We start from the raw sequence: 21,434 nt of genomic DNA on the forward strand, positions 1-21,434 counted from the left end.
TTGTAACAATATCCAGCATTCTAATAACTATACGCTGCAACTTGTTACTGTCAAAATGGCTTTGGTATAGCAATACAAAATATTTTAATATCAGCAGCATCACATCCTTTTTATCACTACGCATATTCAGTAATGGAATCTAAATCCACTGTAAAGCACCATAAAACAGCTCTTTACTTCCTGCCCTCCTAAAGGGTGCAGTAAATATGCACCATCCATTTTCCCATAAGCATTGAAAAATAAGAAGCTTTTGTAACATCAGGTTCGGGCTCTTTGAGTCCTCTGCTATAGTTATTCAAAAATACAGACTCACATAGTAAAGAAAATATGAATTTCCACAAGATGCCTGTTACAATCTAGTTTCCTCTAGAAAGTAACCACTACCGTAATGCATTCAAAGTCGTATGTGCTTGCTCTAGCAAAAAGGCATTTACATATTCCTGTTTGTCTGACAGAGCTAGCACAGCTAACAAAGAGTCAACATTTTTCTGCAGGACTGTTTAGTAGACAACTAAGTGGTACCTCGGGATGCGAACAGGATGCTTTCTGGAGCCCCGTTCACATCCTGAATGGAACGTAAGATACAACGCCGCGTCTGCGCATGCGCGGGTTGTATTTTGCCACTTCCGCACATGTACGTGACATCATTTTGAGCGCATGCGCGAGCGGCAAAACCCGGAAGTAACGCACTCTGTTACTTCCGGGTTGCCACGGAGCACAACCTGAAATCGCTCAACTTGAAGCACATTCAACCCAAGGTATGACTGTATTCCAAAGAGTTGTGCATATGTCATGAGTTTTTCCAGAAGAACCTACTTACAGAGGGGCATACAAGAGGGCAAACTGTTTAGTCTTGAAATAAACTTCCCATGACACAAACCTCCTTTCATTCCAATTGAACATAAGTTAAACATGCCTTGTGAATTTGGCCATGAGAGCACAAACACCATTTAATCACAATCTGAGAGCAACATGGACTTATTTAAACACACAACCAAAACCAGGTGGAATGCCACAATTTTATCTTTCTGCTTTCCAAGGTATCATATTATTGATGTGCTTGGGGGTTTTGCAGAATGCATTAAGGGAAATAATCTTTCCTATAAGACGTACTCTGCATAGCTTCCAATTTCCACAGTTAATCAGTCATTTAAAAGTAGTATCATGAGTATTTGAAATGCATCTAGAGAGACACCCGTGGAAACAGACATACAGAATATATTTCAGAGATAGTGCCCTCATGTTTATTTGTTGGTTTGTTTAGGTAGTTTATGTCCTGCATTTTCAACAGAGATTGAAGCTAAGAGGGGTGTGGAAGCAAAACAACAACAACAACAACAATGCAATGATTCAGAACAGGGGTAGCCAGGGTGGTGCTGTTTTGATGTTTCACACTACAATTCCCATCAGTTCCAGCCAGTATGTCCAATTTTCAGGCATGATGGAGTTGTTGTCCAGAAAATTGGAAGTGCAACATGTTGGGTATTCCTGTTTTAAAACAACACTATATTTCTTCTTACTTTAACAAGTTACTGTTTGTTCAGAGAGTGGTGACAAGTGAAGAGGAAAAAGTAGCGTAAAGGTTGCTTGTTTATTCATTCCCCAACTCCAGAGAGAATGAATCTAGTTACTCTAAGTAGCCTCCCTAATTGCAGAGTAAAACCGCTGATTTTCAGAGTACAGGTAGCTTACTTTCCCCCCAGAGTTTCTTAATACTTACCTTCTTTGTATAATCTTTCTGGCCTGGTAAACCTGTGAGTAATTGATTTCTATTTTTTATTATTTAAATTTGAATTGTATTTTGAATCTAAATTATAATTGTAATGTGAAAGTACAGTAATATTCAACTGGTGGGTGATCAGTAAGTTTCCCTATCTAAATTATAACTGCACACCTAATCACATTGACACTTCCAGGTAATTTATTTCTGTGATAATACAGAAACCCCTTTCATATTCCTACAGAGAGCGATTTTATTCCATGGCCCATAAACCTACAGTGATCTGAAGTACATTTTCAGGTCAGCTCCAATACCATGACACATATAATTCTGGAAAATTTACTGTGGTGGATACCAAATTAAAGTGAGCTGCACTGAATTAATGAAAGGTAGAAATGTTGCTAGGCGCATGTAAGTGTCGCTGTGCATGTGCTCTGTCATTCTCTACCAGCATTCAGAGTAGATTCTGACCTGATTGCCATCATGCCAGAAGTCAATTGAAAGGTCTCTGTATCATGGGTAGTTTCATGGAAAGTCTTCACATGGTACAGGTGATTAGAGACACAAGTTTGTTGAGAGCAATTTGGCGCTGGGTGTGTGTGTGTATCACACACGTGATGTCAGGACGTTGGGAGGAGCTGGCGGAGGACCCAAACATGGCGGCAGCACACGGTAGGCTGCTTTGAGCCTCTTTTCTCTCCATGGCAGGTTGGAGGAGGAGAGGGAGCTGGCCACTGACGGCCTCCTCCACTCCCTAATTTTTAGGACATTGGGGAGCCACCCCCTCCCCAAAAATATTGGGGGCGTGGCCAAGAAAGCTCAGCCCCCATGAATGCTATTTTATGCTGAAGCCTTCAAGCAGCCTTCATGGAAACTGGAATGTATCACTGTGACTGTGTATTAACATCTTGACTGAAATATCTCAGTAACACGAACAACCAGAAACCGAGCAATACACATTACTCCATGGTGTTCCCTGTTTCCTTTTGCATCCTAACTATTCATTCTTCTGCTTGGAATGCAGAGGACAGCCTCCACGTAGATAACATAAGGAGTTGAGTTCTAATTCAGAAGGCTTTCAAATGCTTTGCACTTGGCAACCGATCCAGGAAGAAAATGTTGTGGTCCACAAACAGCAAGCCTATGACTGATTTGCATTACACAAAGACTAATAATTGGGAAGAAATGGTTTGTAATAAGGAGTGCATGAAAGCCGTGCTAACTCAAAATCATCACTAATATTGCATTTCAGTCTGAACTTTGTTTACGAATACAGATAGGTAGCCGTGTTGGTCTGCCATAGACAAAACAAAACAAAAATCCTTCCAGTAGCACCTTAAAGACCAACTAAGTTAGTTCTTGGTATGAGCTTTCGTGTGCATGCACACTTCTTCAGATACCAATATCTGAAGAAGGTATCTGAAGAAGTGTGCATGCACACGAAAGCTCATACCAAGAACTAACTTAGTTGGTCTTTAAGGTGCTACTGGAAGGAATTTTTTTTTGTTTTGTTTACGAAAACGCTGTTAGGGGAGGAACACTGAAAACCATAAAGATTTTTGGATGGAAGTTTATTTCAGATGTTATTCTACCCCTGAGGACAGGGCCAACTGACTTGCTTTCTTTTTATGTTTTTAAAAAACAAGTCTTTTAAAGTAATCATAGCATTGTGAGGGGACAATGTATCTTGTCATCTTGTGTTCCTTCTATTATCCACGTGACTATTTGATGTTGACTGTTATTTGATGAGTATTGAGTAGAATAGAAATTCCTTAATGCATGTGTTATGTGTTCTATTTCAGATGATCATTCTCGAGTTAGGCTGCAGCCCATTGAAGGGGACTTAAACTCTGACTACATCAATGGAAATTATATCGATGTACGTATACTCATCTAGACAAGAAATTTAACAGTATTATTTTAAGGAAAGACTTTCATTTGATATTTCAAATGATGTTGTATGCAATCAGGATGCCAGCTGTTAAATTCTGTGAGAAACCAATCTGGAGACCCCCTCTTGTATGCTAGAGTTGAGATTAAATCTACCAAAGATTGCTAATAAGAAAATAAAATCAGACATTTCCTAAAATTGCCATGTATTGGAGTGGAGACTTGCCAGTAATTTTATCTGGCTACTTTTCCTCCTGAAATTTATGGGGGACCAAAGACATGTTATTTTCATTTTCTGTCAACAACTTGGCATGATTCAATTTTTAAAGGGGGGCTGTTTGCATATTAATGTGACAAAACTCTATAATTCCTAATGCAGTGGCTTGCAAACTCTTGTCATCTCGGCACTTTTAAGCAGCCTTCAAAGTATAGACTGCATCTGTTAACCAGGACTTCTAATGCAAGCAAGACAGTTCATTAAATATGTATGCTGTTTAATTATTGAAGACTGCTTCTTTGTTCATTCTGCATCATGTTAACTTAATGTTTTACATTAGAATAAATTCTTTAAGAGACAGCATTTGGGGGGCATAGAAAGAATGAAATCAAAAGTAGAGCTGGAAATCAAGGAAGAGTCAATGCCATTTTAAGCACTAAGTCTGCAAAGAAAATCAGTAATTTTCATGTTCACACATAACACTAATGTTTAGTAACTCAGAACAACCTAGTCATCTTAATTGATATCAACATTGCTTTTATCTTCATTAGTGACACCTTGTGACAAAGCTGCCAATACCTTATATGCACAATTTCCCAATTACTATGACAAAAGTGAATTTAGATCATTTCTTTCTCAGTTAATTAAAACTTGTTTGTTTGTTTGTTTGTTTGTTGCATTTTTTTTACCCTGCAAGAGTTTCAACAAGCAAATTGCACATCTTATTTGGCAGTCTCAACGCTAAGGAGTGTGTGTTTTGCCATGCTGTAAACTAAATGCTTCTAAATAGTGGTTAATTTAGCTTTAAATCGAAACTTAAGATCCCCCAGAATAGCACACATAGGGAGCAGAGGGGAGATCATTCCATCTGGCAAGCAGAAATGCTTCAGCTGATGGAAGAATCCTAATGCACAGGACTGAATTCCTCTTGTTGTTTTCAAGTTAGAGCTGAGCAAACTATTCTTAGTCCAACAAAATGGAATTTTCCCCCAGTCACAAACAACTGTTAAAGCACATTCAAAACACTTTCCCCCTCAAAGAATTCTGGACACTGTAGTTTACTCCTCATAGAGTTCAATTCCCAGCAACCCTTAACAAACTACAGTGCCCAGAATTCTTTGAGGATGTAGGAATGTGCTTTAAAGGTATAGATGTCTAAAGATGGAAAAGATTTAGCATTAACTTTATTAATATTGATAAGAAGTTTCTACTGTTAACAGCTTGGTATGCAGTTTCGCCTATAATGTTTCTCTTTTGGATTCATTTTTAATTTTTAAGTACACCAGAACTGCAAATCCTATTAGTTTCAGTGGCAATTGTACATAAATTTTGTGCTTCAAAGACACTGATGGCGTTGACAGCCTGTTCATTAGAAGTGTGTATGTAAAGGCAATGTAAACATAATAATCAATGATGGGCAAGTGTAATATAATCCTTATAGAATTGTACGTAATAGTTACTTTTCCTGCTCTTGCCATTTAAATTTCATGGATATGAGCTGCAGCTCAGTGGTAAAGCATATTATCGATAATAAGGAGCAGTTAGGCCAGTGGTCTGACTTGATAAAAAGCAGCTTCCTATGTTGCTACTTTAAGGAATGGCCAATAGCTTAGAGCTTAGGCCTAATTCTTGCATTACCCAGGCCCAACAGTAGCCACAGAAAAAGTTCCATAGTTCTTTGTGGTTCCGTAGTAATAACCAGATGAGAAGCACTGATTTCAACATTATTTCTCCCTTTACTGCTGCTCAGTTAGCAGAACTGGGCTGGCAAGTAACCATGTGATGATTGGACGTGCCAAACAGTATCTGGGTGATGTAGAATCAGATTACAGGAAAGCAGTTTTTCAGTGGATAATATGCTGCCCTGATAACTTAAACATTTGACCTTAGCTGCTGTGCCTTGCAATGCTGAAGGAATTTTGAGAAGTGAAAGGGTTTTAAACAAATGCTGCTGCTACCTGCAGGTGTCACTAGGTTAGACCATTTGCTGGGAAAAGAACAGGAGCCTCTAGAATACAGCAGCTGTAACTCCTTACCTAATCACACACAGCTTTAAAAGCCTCCTGTCAGCTATAGCTGCTACACCTGTCAGCTTTTCTCATATTCATAAGGTGAAACCTTTGCCCTTAGTAGGTTTCTTTGCGCATGTTTATGTTTTTTGCCTTGTTCCTGTGACAGATTGCACAAGATTCACACAAAATGCTTTTTAAAAATTTATTTCAGGGTTATCACAGGCCAAACCACTATATTGCTACGCAAGGTAAGTTGATCTCACATTTATAAGTTTCTTGTATACATGTGTATTGCTCTTTTATGTGGGAAATGCACTTGTGAAGGTTTTCACTTTCGCTTATGTTGTTATAAACAACTAATACTATAGTCAGTGCACCTGATTTCTTCAGATTAGCTTTCTGATCCCACAGCACCCCCCAGTTTATGACAGAAGAATCTTGAAAGAATCTGTGATGAACAGTACTGTATATATTTAATTAGGCTTTTAGGCTCATTAAAAATGGCTGTACAACTTCCTGGTTCTAATACTCCTGTACCCAAATCTGGCACAGTATAAAGAGCAGCTTCACTTGGATTCGTATGCTAAGACAACAGATGTTTTAAGTTTTATTCTTCAAAGAGAAGAACTTTTATCCTTGTATCTATGATTGGGAATTAGCCTTTTTTTTCCATTGTGTACTCTGATGAGCATATACAATATATTATTTGTGGCTACTGTTATACTACACTAAACAAAATGATAATTCTACTCTGAACATGAACTAGATGTGCTGGTGCCCTAGGACTATTGTTGAATTTTCAGGATCTAAACACTAAAATGAACTAACTAATTAAAGTAACCTAGAAAACATCACTTGCATGTTTCCTCCCTCATGGAAGTAATCTTTGGTGTAGATTCGGGGACTTCAGGTGTGGGACATGAATGAAGTCCTGCAGGCCTCTCTTATCAACCACTGGGGTTCTCCCTAGACGATATCCCTCACCAGCCCTGCTGTGCACTCTCCTCAAGTGATTTTGCTTAGCTGGAATATCTCCTTGATTTGTGGTAATGGCTCTTTCTTGCCTGAATTGAGGATAACGAGATGCGAGGACTATAGGAAATTCTGGCTGGCTGGCCACTATCAGAGGCATGAGACGGGGAAGGGAGGTGTTCCAGAGTGCAGCGTTGGCGCTCATCTTCTCCACCCCCGGACAGAGAACCTGAGTGAGCATCAATGCTTTGAGGAGTGCGTCAGCTCCCGCTGAGTTTGAAGGCAGCCGGGGTGTGCCAGCTTCGGAAGTAGGGCACAGCAGGAGGCAGCAATTCCTGTTCTGCCTCAGGTGGCGAAATGGGGTGGGCTGGCCCTGCCCGCTGTACAAAAGTAGGAGTTGCAGCTATTACTCCACCAACTTTTGCTTTCTCACCCACTTTTGCCCCATCCCAGCACCAGCTTGCGCATCTATCTCTTTCGCCATGAATAAATATAGCTCTTAGACTCGGGGGGGGGGACCGTTGGGAAATTCTCACCTTTTTTTACTGATATTTTTGATATGGTTGCTATTTTAATGTTTCCTTATACTTCGTTCAATGCGCAAAACCAACAGCTTGGCTCCATAGAACTGGAGAACTTTTTTCTACCTACCACAGAAAAATGAAGGAAGGACTATGGCTTTGTTTTGGTTTCTAAAATTTACCGTAGATGCTTATGTTGCCCCTTACAAAACAGCTCTATTCTGCCACCTAGTGACAATTTATTTTCATTGCAAGTATTCCACTGCAGGGGATTTAAAGTGATAGCCAACTCTGTGTGTGTGTGTGTGTGTGTGTGTGTGTGTGTGTGTGTGTGTGTGTGTGAGAGAGAGAGAGAGAGAGAGAGAGAGAGAGAGAGAGAGAGAGAGAGAGAGAGAGATGGTTCATGTTTAAACAAGGTTCTGCACTTTAATGCAGAGAACTGGTAACAGATGAATGAATGATTTGTAGTCTCCTGTTTTGAGCCATATTTGCAAAGCATTATGCACTCCACCTGTGTGGCTTAGGGATGAGGTATAACTGGCCTGATAGAGGCCCAATAGTCATGCCTGAATTGGAGAAAGATAAGAACATGAATGCCACCGTTTTGCCTTTTCCTCCATTATCTCCAGACATAAACTGGTGACTGAGGAAATTAGCTGACTCCTACTCACTCATTTTGGGAGGAAACCAAAGGGTTGCATCCAACTAAATTAATTTCAGTAGACCCACTGAAATTAATGCACCCCAGTTAGTAATGCCCATCAATTTCAAGGAGTCTACTTTGGGTAGGACTAGCAATCGCTGCAACCCATACCTTTATTGAAAGCAAGAACATTTGACTAAAACATCTGAACAGAACATTTGGGATATGTCCATTAAAATCTTTCACAATGATTCTTTCAGTAACCTTTCTGATCCAACTCATTCCCATTTTCATGCATGTATTCCTTTGTACTATGCTCTTCAGGAAAAGGAAATCATTTGAGAAATTAGTTCAAATCCCTACAGAGTTGAGATTGCTATTTAATTGTCCTAGTGCTCTTCTTAAGCTCCATTCAACATATCAAGTGTTAATGAGCAAATATAATTGGATGCCACTAAATAGTGGCAAACATAATCGGTGTGCAATCGGCTACCAATCTGGCTTTTCAACAAAGCTGGAGGGTTGCCTAATCACTTGTGTTTTAGTTTTTTTTTACTGTTTTGGAATCTTCCAAATGAACAAGATTTAGCTTTACAGGGTTTTGCTTAGCAATGAGCTTACCTTTTGTGTCTTTCAAATCAGGTTGATTAGGAAACTGGTGTAAGAAGGACAAAAACCGTTTTACCTATTGTTGTATCAAGGGACCATTAAGCTATGTTTTAAGTGCAGCATATTCTAAACCTGCAATTTAGGTTAGAAAATGAGCATCTACTTTTCTTCTTTACAGTAGCTATAATAGGCTGAAATTGCCACTAATGAAGACTTCAGCTGATCTACAGTAATTGACAGAGACAGTCACAATAAGCACCTGGGTCATACTTGTAATAAGAAAACTATTGTCTTGATGTAATGGATCATGCATAAAGAACAGGCAGGCACAATTTGAAAATGACTATTTGACATTTTCGAATTGAGAATATTTATTTAAAATCCCCTTTCAGCTAAAAGGTGGGCTGGTAGCCATGTTTGATTCCACAATGTAGGTCATTTTCCCCAAACTGATTCTCCCCCCCCCCCCCAATATTTAGGTCTACACTGCCATCAGCCCCCGCCAGTATGGCCATGCTGAATGGACCTGAAGGAGAGTTACAGTCCAAAAGATTGGTAGAGCAGCAGGCTGGGGGGAATTGATGTAGACAGCGGAAGTAGACAGCTCAGTTGGTAAAGCATGAGACTCTTAATCTCAAGGTTGTGGGTTCAAGCCCCACACTGGGTGAAATATTCCTGCATAGATGATCCTCATGGTCTCTTCCAACTCTACAATTCTATGATTCTATGAATGTTTCCATGCTTTTATCAGATAATTGTTGAAAAATTAAACAGCATGCATAAATGAATGTTCTCTGAACTGGTCACTTGCTTACTACTAAGAAAAACTAAAACCTTTAAAGTGGCTTCATTTCTTAAACAAATTAAATATGCAAGTGCTAATTGGATAGAAAATATCTGCAGAGTAAAAAGTAACTGGAGAACAAAGCGCCATATGGCAAACCCCAGTATGTTCACAGAAAATTGAAATTATTGAAATGTCCAGCAGAAATGTGTACATTCCACAGAAAAACTCAATTTGTATGTATGCAATGTTTGTGCATACTCATAAGTTGATTCCTGCGGTGCTTATCATATACCAAATTTGCCTGCATATCATACTTACCTGACATAAACAGTGTAACCAGTAAAAGTAATATTACAATTAGACATACAATTAGACACAGGAGCAGTAATTATATTTGATGTGCTTAAGGCTCAAGTTATTAAGGTATGGTTTAAATATATTAGGCCTAATAAAATATTTTAATTACTAATTCTAAATCAGCAAACAGGATTCTTATTCCTTCAGTTTGCCTCTAGCTGTAAAACAAACCATTTACTTTCTCACTTATATTGTGAATATAATTTTCTTCCTCAATGCAACAAACTTATCATGCTTCAACCATGGGAAAATCCTTTTGTGTCAGCCTTATAAGCCCCTAAAGATAAGCATTTATAACACAAGTGTTTACACAGCTTTGACTGTGGTAGCATAAATAGCAAAATCGCAAAATACCAAGCATTCAGAATATAAATGGCACCTAGTGCATTTCCTGGCCCAGTTCAGATTGCCAACTCTAACATTTACAACCTTATACAGAATACATTCACTGTTTCCAAACAAGCTTATCCTGGCCTCAGTATCATCTCCAAATGCCCTCCTCAGAGTGCCCTTTCCATAGGAAGTGTGGAGGGTGGAAGCAGTAGAAGGGGCCTTTTGGTGGTGGCACCTGTCGGTGGAATACATTCCCCAGGGAAGCTTGCCTGGCACCTTCTGCGTTAAGTGAAGACATTCATTCATTTCACCTCCAGTTTTTTAGTAAATGTTCTCCTTATTCTTCCGGAACAGAATATCTATGGGAAAGAAAATCCTGTTTTCTGTACATTCCTTTCTTCCTTGTTAATTAGATTCTACTTATGCTATGAAAATCACTCCTGTACCTAGTGTTGTAAGTGGTGCCCAGATCTTGCCTTCGTCACAGTGGTAGAAGCTTATTGACTCTTTTAAAAAAAAGTATCTGCCTTTCCTTCCATATTCAATTGCTATTTAGATCAAGGCTTTGTAGAGATTACCTCTGCAGTTCCTAAATCTCATTTGAGCCCAAGTGTTTTCATTTAGTGCTTTTGGTGCAGATACATTTATCTAAGCAACAGAATTAAAATGGTTCACTTCATTTACTTGGCACTGCAGCTGTATAGTAAAGCACAATTGATTTAAAAAAATTATAGAAGTGTACAGTTCTTTTTGTGACTTGATTTCTGCTTGGATGAGGTAAAGACTGGAATCAGAGCGCCTTGCTATACGAGAAGAATGCAGTGTCATTTAAATATTGTCTTGCTAAGCCAATAAGGATGTGTGATTTTATTGTGCACTACCTAGTTTATACCCTTAAATATGACAGAATATTTGCCATTCCATGACTTTGGGACGTCATCAGTAAACAGTAGAAGTCAGGCTGATGTTAAGTATCAAGTGGATCAAAGCCCTTAGGAATTAAATGAAAAGTTGTTGTTCATGTACAATTTCATTTTTCTTTTATGATATATGGCACATCTCAAACCTGAAGAATTATTGTTATTATTTTGGTTAACTTAATAGTCAGTATGTTTTTCTTTCATTTATTAACGCTCTAGTGTGCACAAAATTATATTATAGGTTATCTTTTTTGGCAGCTGAAACTCATTCAAGATTAGTACAAGGCAAAGCTGTAATACAGGTCAAGCAATAGGAGCACTTAGACACCTCTTTACACCAACCATTCCAGAGTCACTTCATTTTGCAGGACAGAATATGTAAAAATACGTAAGAAAAGTACAAAGTGACCAGTTCTGATGTGGATGGAACATGACAAGAGGAGGTGGAACTAAGAGTTAGGAACTGTTGTTACAAACTCAAAAGGTTCCAGAGATTTGGTGGATGTTATTCAACAGAATATATGGGCTTTTTTGTAAAAGTTTTTTTTTTTTGCCATTTAGTTTCATGAAGAAATCACTTTAGAACTTTATTCTACGAAGCAGCTATTTTTTTATATTATGTATCTCAGTTACTATATTGAGAATTTAAAATCCCAAATACTCTGAAAGAAAAATAATGTATACACAGTTCTTATGGGTAATTAGCCAATCAGATCACTGGGCTGGCAGAAAATTAGTAATCCTGTAATTTTGCATTTAAATTGAGCCACATGCTGTGGGAGCTCTCCTTAGAGATTAGTCTATTAACAGTTGTGGTGCTCCATAAGGTTACATTAAGGAGAACAGCATTCCTAAACTTTTAATTAAATTACTCAGATTCTGTTATTTTGGTTACTGCCCCAACTATGTTTGTGTTCTAACAAAGTCAAATGACATTTGAAATTTGGCTTCTCCTTTGCTTTCTTTGCATTGGATTGATGCAAAGCTTTATGTTGGTATTATAAGCTTTCCTAACTTTTGACAGTGCTGTTATCATCTCAGAACGAAGTATTGTACCAATGATTATTATTCCCTGCCAAAGTCAGTGGTCACATCCACATCATATATTAAAATAATATTAGGTGGTTTTCAACTAAGTTTTTCTCAAGAGTGGATCCTTTAAATTATTAGACCTAATTTAGAAACGGCATGGTGCAACTGCAGCAGTACAACCGGGTGCCTTTATCTTCCCCATCAGCAACACAACTTGTCTCTCCCACTTTGGTATCTACAGCCGCAGCAGGTTCTGCAAGCATCTAACAGCTTGACTTCACTCCCAAAGGCACACTCCTCCATTGTCTCCCAGAAAAGATGGGTGCCAACAATTTAGTAATGTTCATTAATTTCAGTGCCTGGGAACTATAGTTTACCCCTCCCAGGGAGCTAAAGTTCCAGGCACCCTTAACAAACTACAGTTTCCATGATTCTTTGAGGGAAGCTATGTGCTTTGAATGGATGGTGTGGATGTGACTGTTTCAGTTTCCACTTGTAGGGGCCATCCACACATCTGTTTGTCCCGCGATTTCAAGTCATGAATCTGAGAGGGGTTTTGTTGTTTGTTTGTTTTTTGTCCTGCCACTTTCCCTGGGAAAACCCAGTCTACTGCTTAATCAGAACAAATGTCAATCCGCAGGAACCTCTCAAGGACTTCCTGCCATCTAACTCTGGATTGTTCTTCCATATCTCAAACTCTCTACTATTACACTTTTCCTTCAGATTTTTCAGTTCTTTCTCATACCTACAGGACACATTTTTCTCCTGGTCCATTTCTTCAATATATTTCTATCTCCCATCTCTTCTTTATGGACAGAAAGATTGAGAGCTACAAACAAGTGTGTGTGTGTGTGTGTGTGTGTGTGAGAGAGAGAGAGAGAGAGAGAGAGAGAGAGAGAGAGAGAATTTATTTCCCGGAGATGTTGCCAGTGTTCTCCTTGAGCATTCCAGAGACCAACTGGAAACATGTAAAGATGCTTATCTAGATGAACTTTAGAAGAGAAAATTCACAGGAAACCTTTTCTCCAGAAAAATTACCTCTTGAATTGCAACTAACAATGGTTACATTATGGGGGAATTTAAGCCAAAGCCCAACTCCACATACTCTTAACACTCTAGTAAAACCTGGTAGAAAAATAACGACTATTTGCAAGGGAAATCAAAATTAGGGAGGTAATTGTGCTGATTGGTTTAGGGAAATTATTATCTTTGTAAAATACTAAAGCTTGACTTCTTTTGAGATATTGTAATGTTTATTTTAATCAGCTACTACAGCAATTAATCAGTTAAATGTAACAAGGTAAATTTCGTGAAAATATATTAAGTCGACAGATCTAACTATTACAAAGTATGGCATATGTGGGGCATTAAATTCACTTAATAATTACTGGGGATTGTGCAGTTTGAATTAATACTTACCCATTTCTTACTAGCTTCTCCTTGTTTTTAGTAGTGTCGCAGTAGCAAAAGAGAGACTATTTTATATCATTTCCTCATGGTAGAGAGCATTTATAGCAGCCATTATATTATATTGCTAGTAGATTATGTCATTGGATTCATAGCAAGAAAATGCTGAACTTTCCCATAAGGGGAATGAGAATAAGCTGAACCACACAAAGCCCTGCTGCAAAGCAGGTTCTGTTTACTTTTGAGGTGGTTACTTGCACAGACTCTTGGTACATGCGCCTTGAAATTAATCAGGGCTGCACAGCAGCAGTTCTTAGTGGACTGTGCTCTGTGTCAACCTCTGTAAACTTGGCTCCTATAGTGATTACAGTGTCGCTTCCTACCCCAAATCTCTGAAATCGAATTGTTCAGCTCCTGATGACAATAAATCCTGTGCCCCTACCTGCCCTTTAATGCTTTTCAATTCTGTGTGGAGACATGACAGAGTAATAATTTATTCAGATGTCAGAAAATAATTTGAAAAGTGTCAAGTAGAAAAGAAAAATAGGATAGAAGAGAATTACTTTCAAAGACATGCAGCTAGCCTCTTTCCCTCCCATGAATGTCCTGAGTCCAGAATAATTTTGGTGGCTCTCTGGCATATAAGAAAGCAGGTAAAATGGATAGATAACAAATTCTCTATTAAATTCCTACTCCCTGGGGTTATTTTAATTACCATTGTCTTGCTATAGCAGGTAGAACAGAAGCGGGGACACAGCTGACATTCCAAAGGAGAGCATTTCTCTCATCACTCATTCCTAGAGGATTGTGGTACAAACCTAACATCTGCAAGGCTAAAAAAGTGATTTTGGGGGTGTGGGGAAGATGATGGATTATCTTGGAGGAAAGGTTTGATCCAGTTCCTTCCAAAACAATTGGGATTCCTAGTCTTATAAAATTATTTTTCGTCTGTTACATTCTTCTACCACCATGCTAATGGTGGGATCTATTTCCTGGCATGATCTATGATTTGCATACCCCAAACAAATACATCTACACAGAAAGTACTATTCACTAAAGATTAATACTACTATCCAGCACCCAATCATGCAGGTTTAGTTCCTACTGATTTAAAAAGGGACATAGCATGCATAACTTATATATAACAACCCAAGATTACAGAATACTATAAAATGCACAGGAAACAACAAATGTCATTTTGCCATTGTCTACATCACTACAGAATTATTTTACCCCATTCCTACTACACTAGTGCAGGCATCCCCAACCTTCGGCCCTCCAGTTGTTTTGGACTACAATTCCCATCATCCCTGACCACTGGTCCTGTTAGCTAGGGATCATGGAAGTTGTAGGCCAAAACATCTGGAGGATTGCAGGTTGGGGGTGTCTGCTCTAGTGTTTACTACTTCATTAGATATAATGTGGTAATATGGATTCAACTTTTTGGGATGGGGAAGTGGCATTGGGTTCCATGAAGGCCCTTCTCCTCTCTGGATAGCCCTCAGCCATGCAGACATTGCCCATTGTGCAGGATTGGAGATTCATAAAGACCTGCCATCCCCCTTAACCTTCTCTGAGTCCCTTCCTGCTCTTTGGGCTTAGAGCCCCTGACTGCATCCACATGAAGTCATGCTCACACACTGCAGGACAAATTCTCCTGTTTTTAAGAAGCATAATCAGCCTGGGTAGTGATGGTGGGTGGATCCCTCTTCTCCCAGTTCTCCTTGGGGTGGCTCAGAATGTGTCAAAGAACTCCCCCACCCCAGTAATCTGATATTCAAAGTGGTTTCAAGTCGTTCTGGACCCTTTCCAAGCATCTTGTGAGTCTCCCCCATAACCCACAACTCCTCAAGCCTCCAGGCCACAATCATACCTGGAATATACATCTGATTGGCCACCTTGAGAACAGAATGCTGGACTAGATGAGCCATTGGCCTCATTCAGTAGGTTCTTCTTACGTTCTAAAGAAGCTGTCGGGAGCTGTTTTCAGGATCTGAGGTGTCATAAATACGTGAAAGACGCCCAGCTCTACCTCTCTGTTCCATCTGAATCAGGACAATTGGTTAAGGTAGAGGTTTTCAAGCTTTTTGAGTCCACGGCTCCCTTGACTAATTACATTCTTTCTGCGGCACCCCGTGTGGCTCAGGAGCCCAGTTATGCCACCCCTTGCCTGCAGAGCTGGCAGCCTCTCGCCCTTTTTTGAACACATTCCCTTGTGTAGTGTTCCCTCAGCCTCCACTCCTCTCCCCTCTCCTTGTGAGTCCTTCAGGCAGCTGCTGCTGCTGCAATAAACAACTGTGCAAGTCTTTGGAAGGCAGAGATGTGAGGGCATAAGGAGAGGGAGGGAAAGAAAGAGAGACAGAGGCCAGTGTTGCCCACACTACCCTTGACTATCATTCAAGGCACCCCTGGGTGCCATGGAACACTGGTTGAAAACCACTGGGTTAAGGTGTTAGGCCAGTACCTAGAGGTGATGATGGACTGAAATGGACCAATAAATTGAAGCTGAATCCTAAAAAGACAGGAATGTTTGGTGTCCCAAGTTCTTGAGTCATGGAGGTGGGGAGACAGCCTGTCATAGATGGTGTTGCATTCCTCTGGAAGAAGCAGGTCCACAGCCTGGGGGTTCTCCTGAGTTCAGCCTTATCACTGGAGGCTAGTAGTGCCTTTTTCCAGCTCTGGCTGGTTCACCAGTTACAGCCTCTTTTGACCAGAAACAACTTGGCCACAGTACTCAATGCTCCAGACTGGATTATTGCAATGTGCTCTACATGGGGCTGCCCTTGAATATGATTTGGAAACGTCAGGTGGTCCAAAATGCAGCAGCCAGACTACTGGCTGGAGTTCACTTCAGAACTCTTATAACCCCTGTTTCAAAACAGTTGGTCCACTTGTGACATCCTGTCTAGACCCAGTTCAAGCTGCTTATACTACTGTTGAAAATCCTAAGCAACTTGGGCCCCAAATATCTGAAAGACCACTTCCTTCCCTGCAGACCCTCTTGGGTGTTACAATCAGTGGAGAGGGTAGTTCCACATTCCTCATAGGTTCTTGGTAGTTCCACATTCCTCATAGGTTCAGGGGTTGGTGAGCTGGGAAAGGATATTCCCTGTGCCAGCCCAAAAGTTGAGGAATTTCCTCCCCACATTTGGCAGCTTCATGGTACAGCTTTCATTGTATGCTGAAGCTACACCTCTTTACCCTGACAATTGAGATGTATGTTTAGGCCCAATCTAGTTGTGATTGTAATTTCTTTTAAATTTATAGTGCTGTATTTATATTTTTGTAACATTACCTGGGCCCTTCTGGTGAGGGACTGGTGGTGGTGGTGGTGGTAGTAGTAGTAGTAGTAGTAGTAGTAGTAGTAAATACAGATAGATGGTTCTGCTCAAGTGCCAAACATAAGATTCTGTTTTGACTGCAGAGGGCTGTAAGCAACTACTTTTGCAGCCACAGTTAAAGCAGATATTTGAGATTGGACAGCTTCCCCTTATAAATAATAACTCCATACAATGCACCTGCTCTGAGCCCTGCAGGCCAATGATATTGATCTTGCAAGAATGATTGCCTAATTTTAATTGCCTTTGTCATTTTTGCGTAGGACACTCACACAAAACAAGGCTGGAGATGCAAGATGAAAACATTAAAGCTAAATGTTTTCAAATGTCAATGAAAAATACATTTTAACAGATTTACTGTTGGATATGTGGGTGTGGGTTTCTTCAGTTTAATAGTATCCTTTAATGTGTTTCTCCTGAGATGAGTGCACATGAGCTTTCTGGTGCAATTAGTGATGTGGTATGTCGTTTGCAGCTATTGTTTTAGAAAAAAATTCTTATTTCAAGGGTGATTACTGTTGCCCTTTTTTTATCAGCTGTCGGCAACTCTGATGTTAAAAATTTAAAGGTATTGCAATGTTTCAAGCAAGTCCTCAAATGAATAGACTAGTAAAATTCTAAATAAGTAACTAAAAAGTGTTGTGAAGAGGATCAGTAATTGGTTGTTTGTAGATGCAAGATTTTAGTAATTGATGGTGTTTTATATCTGCTTATTATCTCTGTCTCCAATAGACTCTCAGACAAAGTGACATAGCAGGGTAAAAAAATAAAACAAAATTGCAGGAGCAAAAGTGTTAGAAGAAGGAATACCTGGGTAGGACCACGCCCTCCCCAAAGGCCCAGTCAATGCTTGGGATTCATTGTGGATCCAGCTTTTATCCTGGATTCCCATAGAGCACTCCAGAAACAACAGACGTAGGCTATTCTAGAGCCTAGGCAGATATAGGGGTGGGGGTGGTCCCGGTCTTCCCCTCCCCAGGGCTCATTTCTTTCGTTATGTTCTAAAATTAAGATAGTTGTCAGGCCTGGCATTTAAACAATGTTCTCTCCTGCTGTCAAAGGGGGGGAAAAACTGTCTCAAAAACCTGCCTCATTTCAGAAGGAGCGATTTGAGAATTAGACTAATTAGAGCAATAGTGCAAACTAAGAGAAATGTTTAAACTGAGAAAGGCCAATATCGTCCACTGAAACATTACTCATGTCAAAAGCATAAAATGCAGCAGCAGAGCTCTCCTGGTGGTGCGCTACTATTTATTTATTTCAACAATTTATATATACTGTACTTCCTGACACAGTAGTCTCTAAGCAGTGCTCACCAGGAGGGGGGTGGGGTGGGGCAGGCCTGGGTTGGCCGCAGCCCCTCCTGGCAAGCAGCAGAAGCGCCCCACTACTGCTGATGCTGATCTGCCTGCACTATTTTTTTCAAACTCTCAGCCCTAGTAGTTAGTTAACAGTGCATCTTAAACATTCCTATTAGAAATAAACATATTGATTACAGTGACACTTTCCCTCAGGTATGTTTGTGTATAGGATTGCAACCTCCTGTTAAAAAACAACAACACCAATTTTTTTTCAAGAGGGGGGGAAAACACTTAATTGCAAATTAGTTTGAAAGAAACTGAAACCTCCATTGCGCCTTTAACAAGCTAAATTAATGAGCCTACAGCACTTGAGAGCTGTCAAGTTTTTAATATTGCCTATAACATTATCAGTGTGTATTCCTCCAATCGTGTTATGTGCTGAGAATAACCTGTGGATTGATTTGTCCTTTCAGGACCAATGCAAGAGACAATATATGACTTCTGGAGAATGGTCTGGCATGAAAATACAGCAAGCATAGTCATGGTGACAAATCTCGTGGAAGTGGGAAGGGTAAGAAAGTTTGGAAAATTGTCTGTATTTATGCATGCTGTGGAGATTTCTCTGTTTTGAATTTAACAACCTTGCTGCTAACTTTTCTACTTAAGTTGTGAGTTGGCCACTCCAGTCTCAAACACAATGGACTTTTGTGTTTTAGAGCAGGGGTTGGCAACGTGCGGCCCATGGGCCAAATGCGGCCCACAAAGACTGTTTTACTGGCCCACAAGCCACCCCTGAACCAAGCTGCCTGCTCGGCGAGTCCTCCGTGTGCTGCGCTAAACCGGCGCAGTGCAGGGATTCGCCGAGCAACGCCGGAAATTGTTTCTGTGCATGCACAGAAATCATGTCTGCGCATGTCCAAATGCCTAAAATCGCTTCTGCACATGCACAATTTTCGGCATCTGGGCATGCGCAGAAGCGATTTCCAGTGACACGGACAGGCGCAGATGCAATTTCTGGCGTTACGCTGTGCCAGTCCAGCCCATGGACAATCTCCGTGGGAGTGATCCAGCCCATGGCCGGTAAACCTTGCCAACACCTGTTTTAGAGCAAGCACAATGAAGTCGCTCAGGTTGCTAGGTTCAGATTCCTCACCCAGGGCCAAACTACATGTGATGGGAGATCTGTGGCTGGATCTCTAGATACCTCCCCCCCCCCCAATAAAAAGAGCTGGAGCGGGTTTTGAATTGGGGGATAATTCACTCCTGTCCCCCTGCTTCTGACACTTTCCATCACATGCTGAAGATGCACCTCTTTACCCATGGTCTTTGACACCTGAGTGAGAGAGATTTAGAAAAATTACACTTTCAAAAATTATATACTGTACTGTCTTTTAGGACAAAATAGTAGCCATTTGGCAAACTTCGCATACACACACACACACACACACACAGCTCCTCGGGAAGGATGGGATAGAAACATAATAAACAAAACAAAACCTCAACAATCTATTTCTCCAGGAAATTTTCTTACTGATATTAGCCAACCACAGATTTCCTCAGAAATTTGGATGGCTGCAGAAAATTGTACCCAGGTTTCCTTCAACTTCTAAAACACACAGACAAAATACATGGGGACCCTCCCTAATACACTTCAGATATGAAAGAATTTATTTCTTCTCCTATGATTCCAAAAGTACTACAGTGTGTTTCACTGAATGAGGATAGAAGGCCATTTTGGGGCTTTCTGCCTAGTAATTAATTTTTGCAGGGTATAACTACTTTCTGCAGTGACCAGATTGCCTGGCCTTTCCTCAGTGAAGCTGTGCTTTTCGTTTCCATAGAAATAATAAGGAGAAGCAATCCAAATTTCTAAGTTCCCAAGGAATAAGTATTTTAGGTCATGTACACTTTTATTTTCAAAAGATAGTAACAGAAGTTAGCTTTTCATTTTAAATGGTCAACAAGAGTTGTTGGGTTTCTTATTTATTTCACTGTATCATTAGCATTGATGCAGGTCAGGCTGTTTAAAACAGCCTAGGGAGTACACTGTTCAATTTCCTAGTGAAAATATAAAACTTCATCAACTATGTTGTCAACACCTCCAGGAATAGTGCATTTATTAGCTGCTGGAAAAAATGGGAAATTGTAGATATACTTCGGTGTAGCTAAAGCAGTTATGATGCATGTTTTTAATTTCCTGCCAAAACAGTAGTTTATAATTTCCCCCCTGAAAAATAGACATGTGGACTATAAATGATCAATTAATTTTTCAGTAATATGAGTAAATGTGTCATTTCCAGCTTCCTTTATTGTAAATTCAATTTTCATTCTGTGTTTAGAAAGGGGATTTTTGTTCATGGTTTATTGTGAGTTTAAATCCTAGTGCCTAGACATCTAAAGTGCCTGAGCCTGATCACAAATCAGGGAACAGGACCACTTTTGGATGAGAAAGCAGCACGATTTGTGAGTATAATTAGGTGCTGTTATGAGAGCACAAAGATGCAACCAGTTGGACTGGCTTAAAAGGTCAGATTGAGGCCATTTAGGACCCAAAGGAGTTTGAGACTTGGTGGATCAATAAATCAGCTCTGCCACTTGCATTCAAGCTGAAGCAAAAAGTTACAACTTATTTATTGATATGAAACTTTCCAGTATATTGTTGTGAGCAGAGAGTTTGACTTGATGGCCTGCAATATTCCTTCTAAGTTCATGATTCTCTGACTGTAAAACTGGAATCTGGACAAGAGGATGGCAAGCTTCATGGTGCTGGTATACAGTTCCGTGGGGGTGGGTTATATTTTCTAATGTTCTTGGTGTATCATTGCTGCAACGTCTGAATTTTTAAAAAGTATTATTAAAATTTAAGTTGGCCTAAGAAGACATTGGGTGATGGGTGAAAATTATCCTTATTTCCACCACACCACCTCTCTAGAGAGAGGACACCTATTGCAAAGTAGTTTTCTGGTTTCTTCTCTAGGTACCTAATTCATGGTTCACCATATCACTGCAGAACTCATTTTATTATTTATATATCCTCAATCATCTTAACCACAACTTCCCCAAATCTCTTAATATCACTGACTCATGGGGTATCTGTATTCCCTTGCAATCTCCAGAATCATTGCAGAGCTTCTAAGAGAGATCTGTGCTTGCCAGATGGTTTGCCATAGGATCTGCTCAACCCAGGCCCATCATTGGCAGGGCCTACCAGAGCCGACACTTGGGCTGCACATCAGTAGCTCTGCTGCAGCCACTAGCACCCCACTCCACCTTGCACTGAAGGGCTCACTCACCTGGGAGCTTATATAGCAAAAAGACCACTACAGCACTGCCAATGGGTAAACCTGTAATGAGGAGGCTGGTAGCTGCAGGAAC

General features: G+C 40.1%; 1 protein-coding gene across 28 annotated transcripts in view; it reads left to right on the forward strand.

Moving 5' to 3' along the window:
* The window catches only part of PTPRM (protein tyrosine phosphatase receptor type M), a 413,795-nt gene that overhangs the window by 365,135 nt on the left and 27,226 nt on the right, over positions 1-21,434 (forward strand). For all 28 annotated transcript variants that reach the window (XM_083746769.1, XM_083746763.1, XM_083746742.1 and 25 more), the window contains 3 exons: positions 3,523-3,599; positions 6,051-6,087; positions 18,533-18,630. In XM_083746769.1, coding sequence (XP_083602895.1) covers positions 3,523-3,599; positions 6,051-6,087; positions 18,533-18,630 — 212 coding nt within the window. The remainder of the gene's footprint in view (positions 1-3,522; positions 3,600-6,050; positions 6,088-18,532; positions 18,631-21,434) is intronic.

This window comes from Podarcis gaigeae (assembly GCF_964106915.1).
Source record: "Podarcis gaigeae genome assembly, chromosome: 7".
Lineage (NCBI taxonomy): Eukaryota > Metazoa > Chordata > Lepidosauria > Squamata > Lacertidae > Podarcis > Podarcis gaigeae.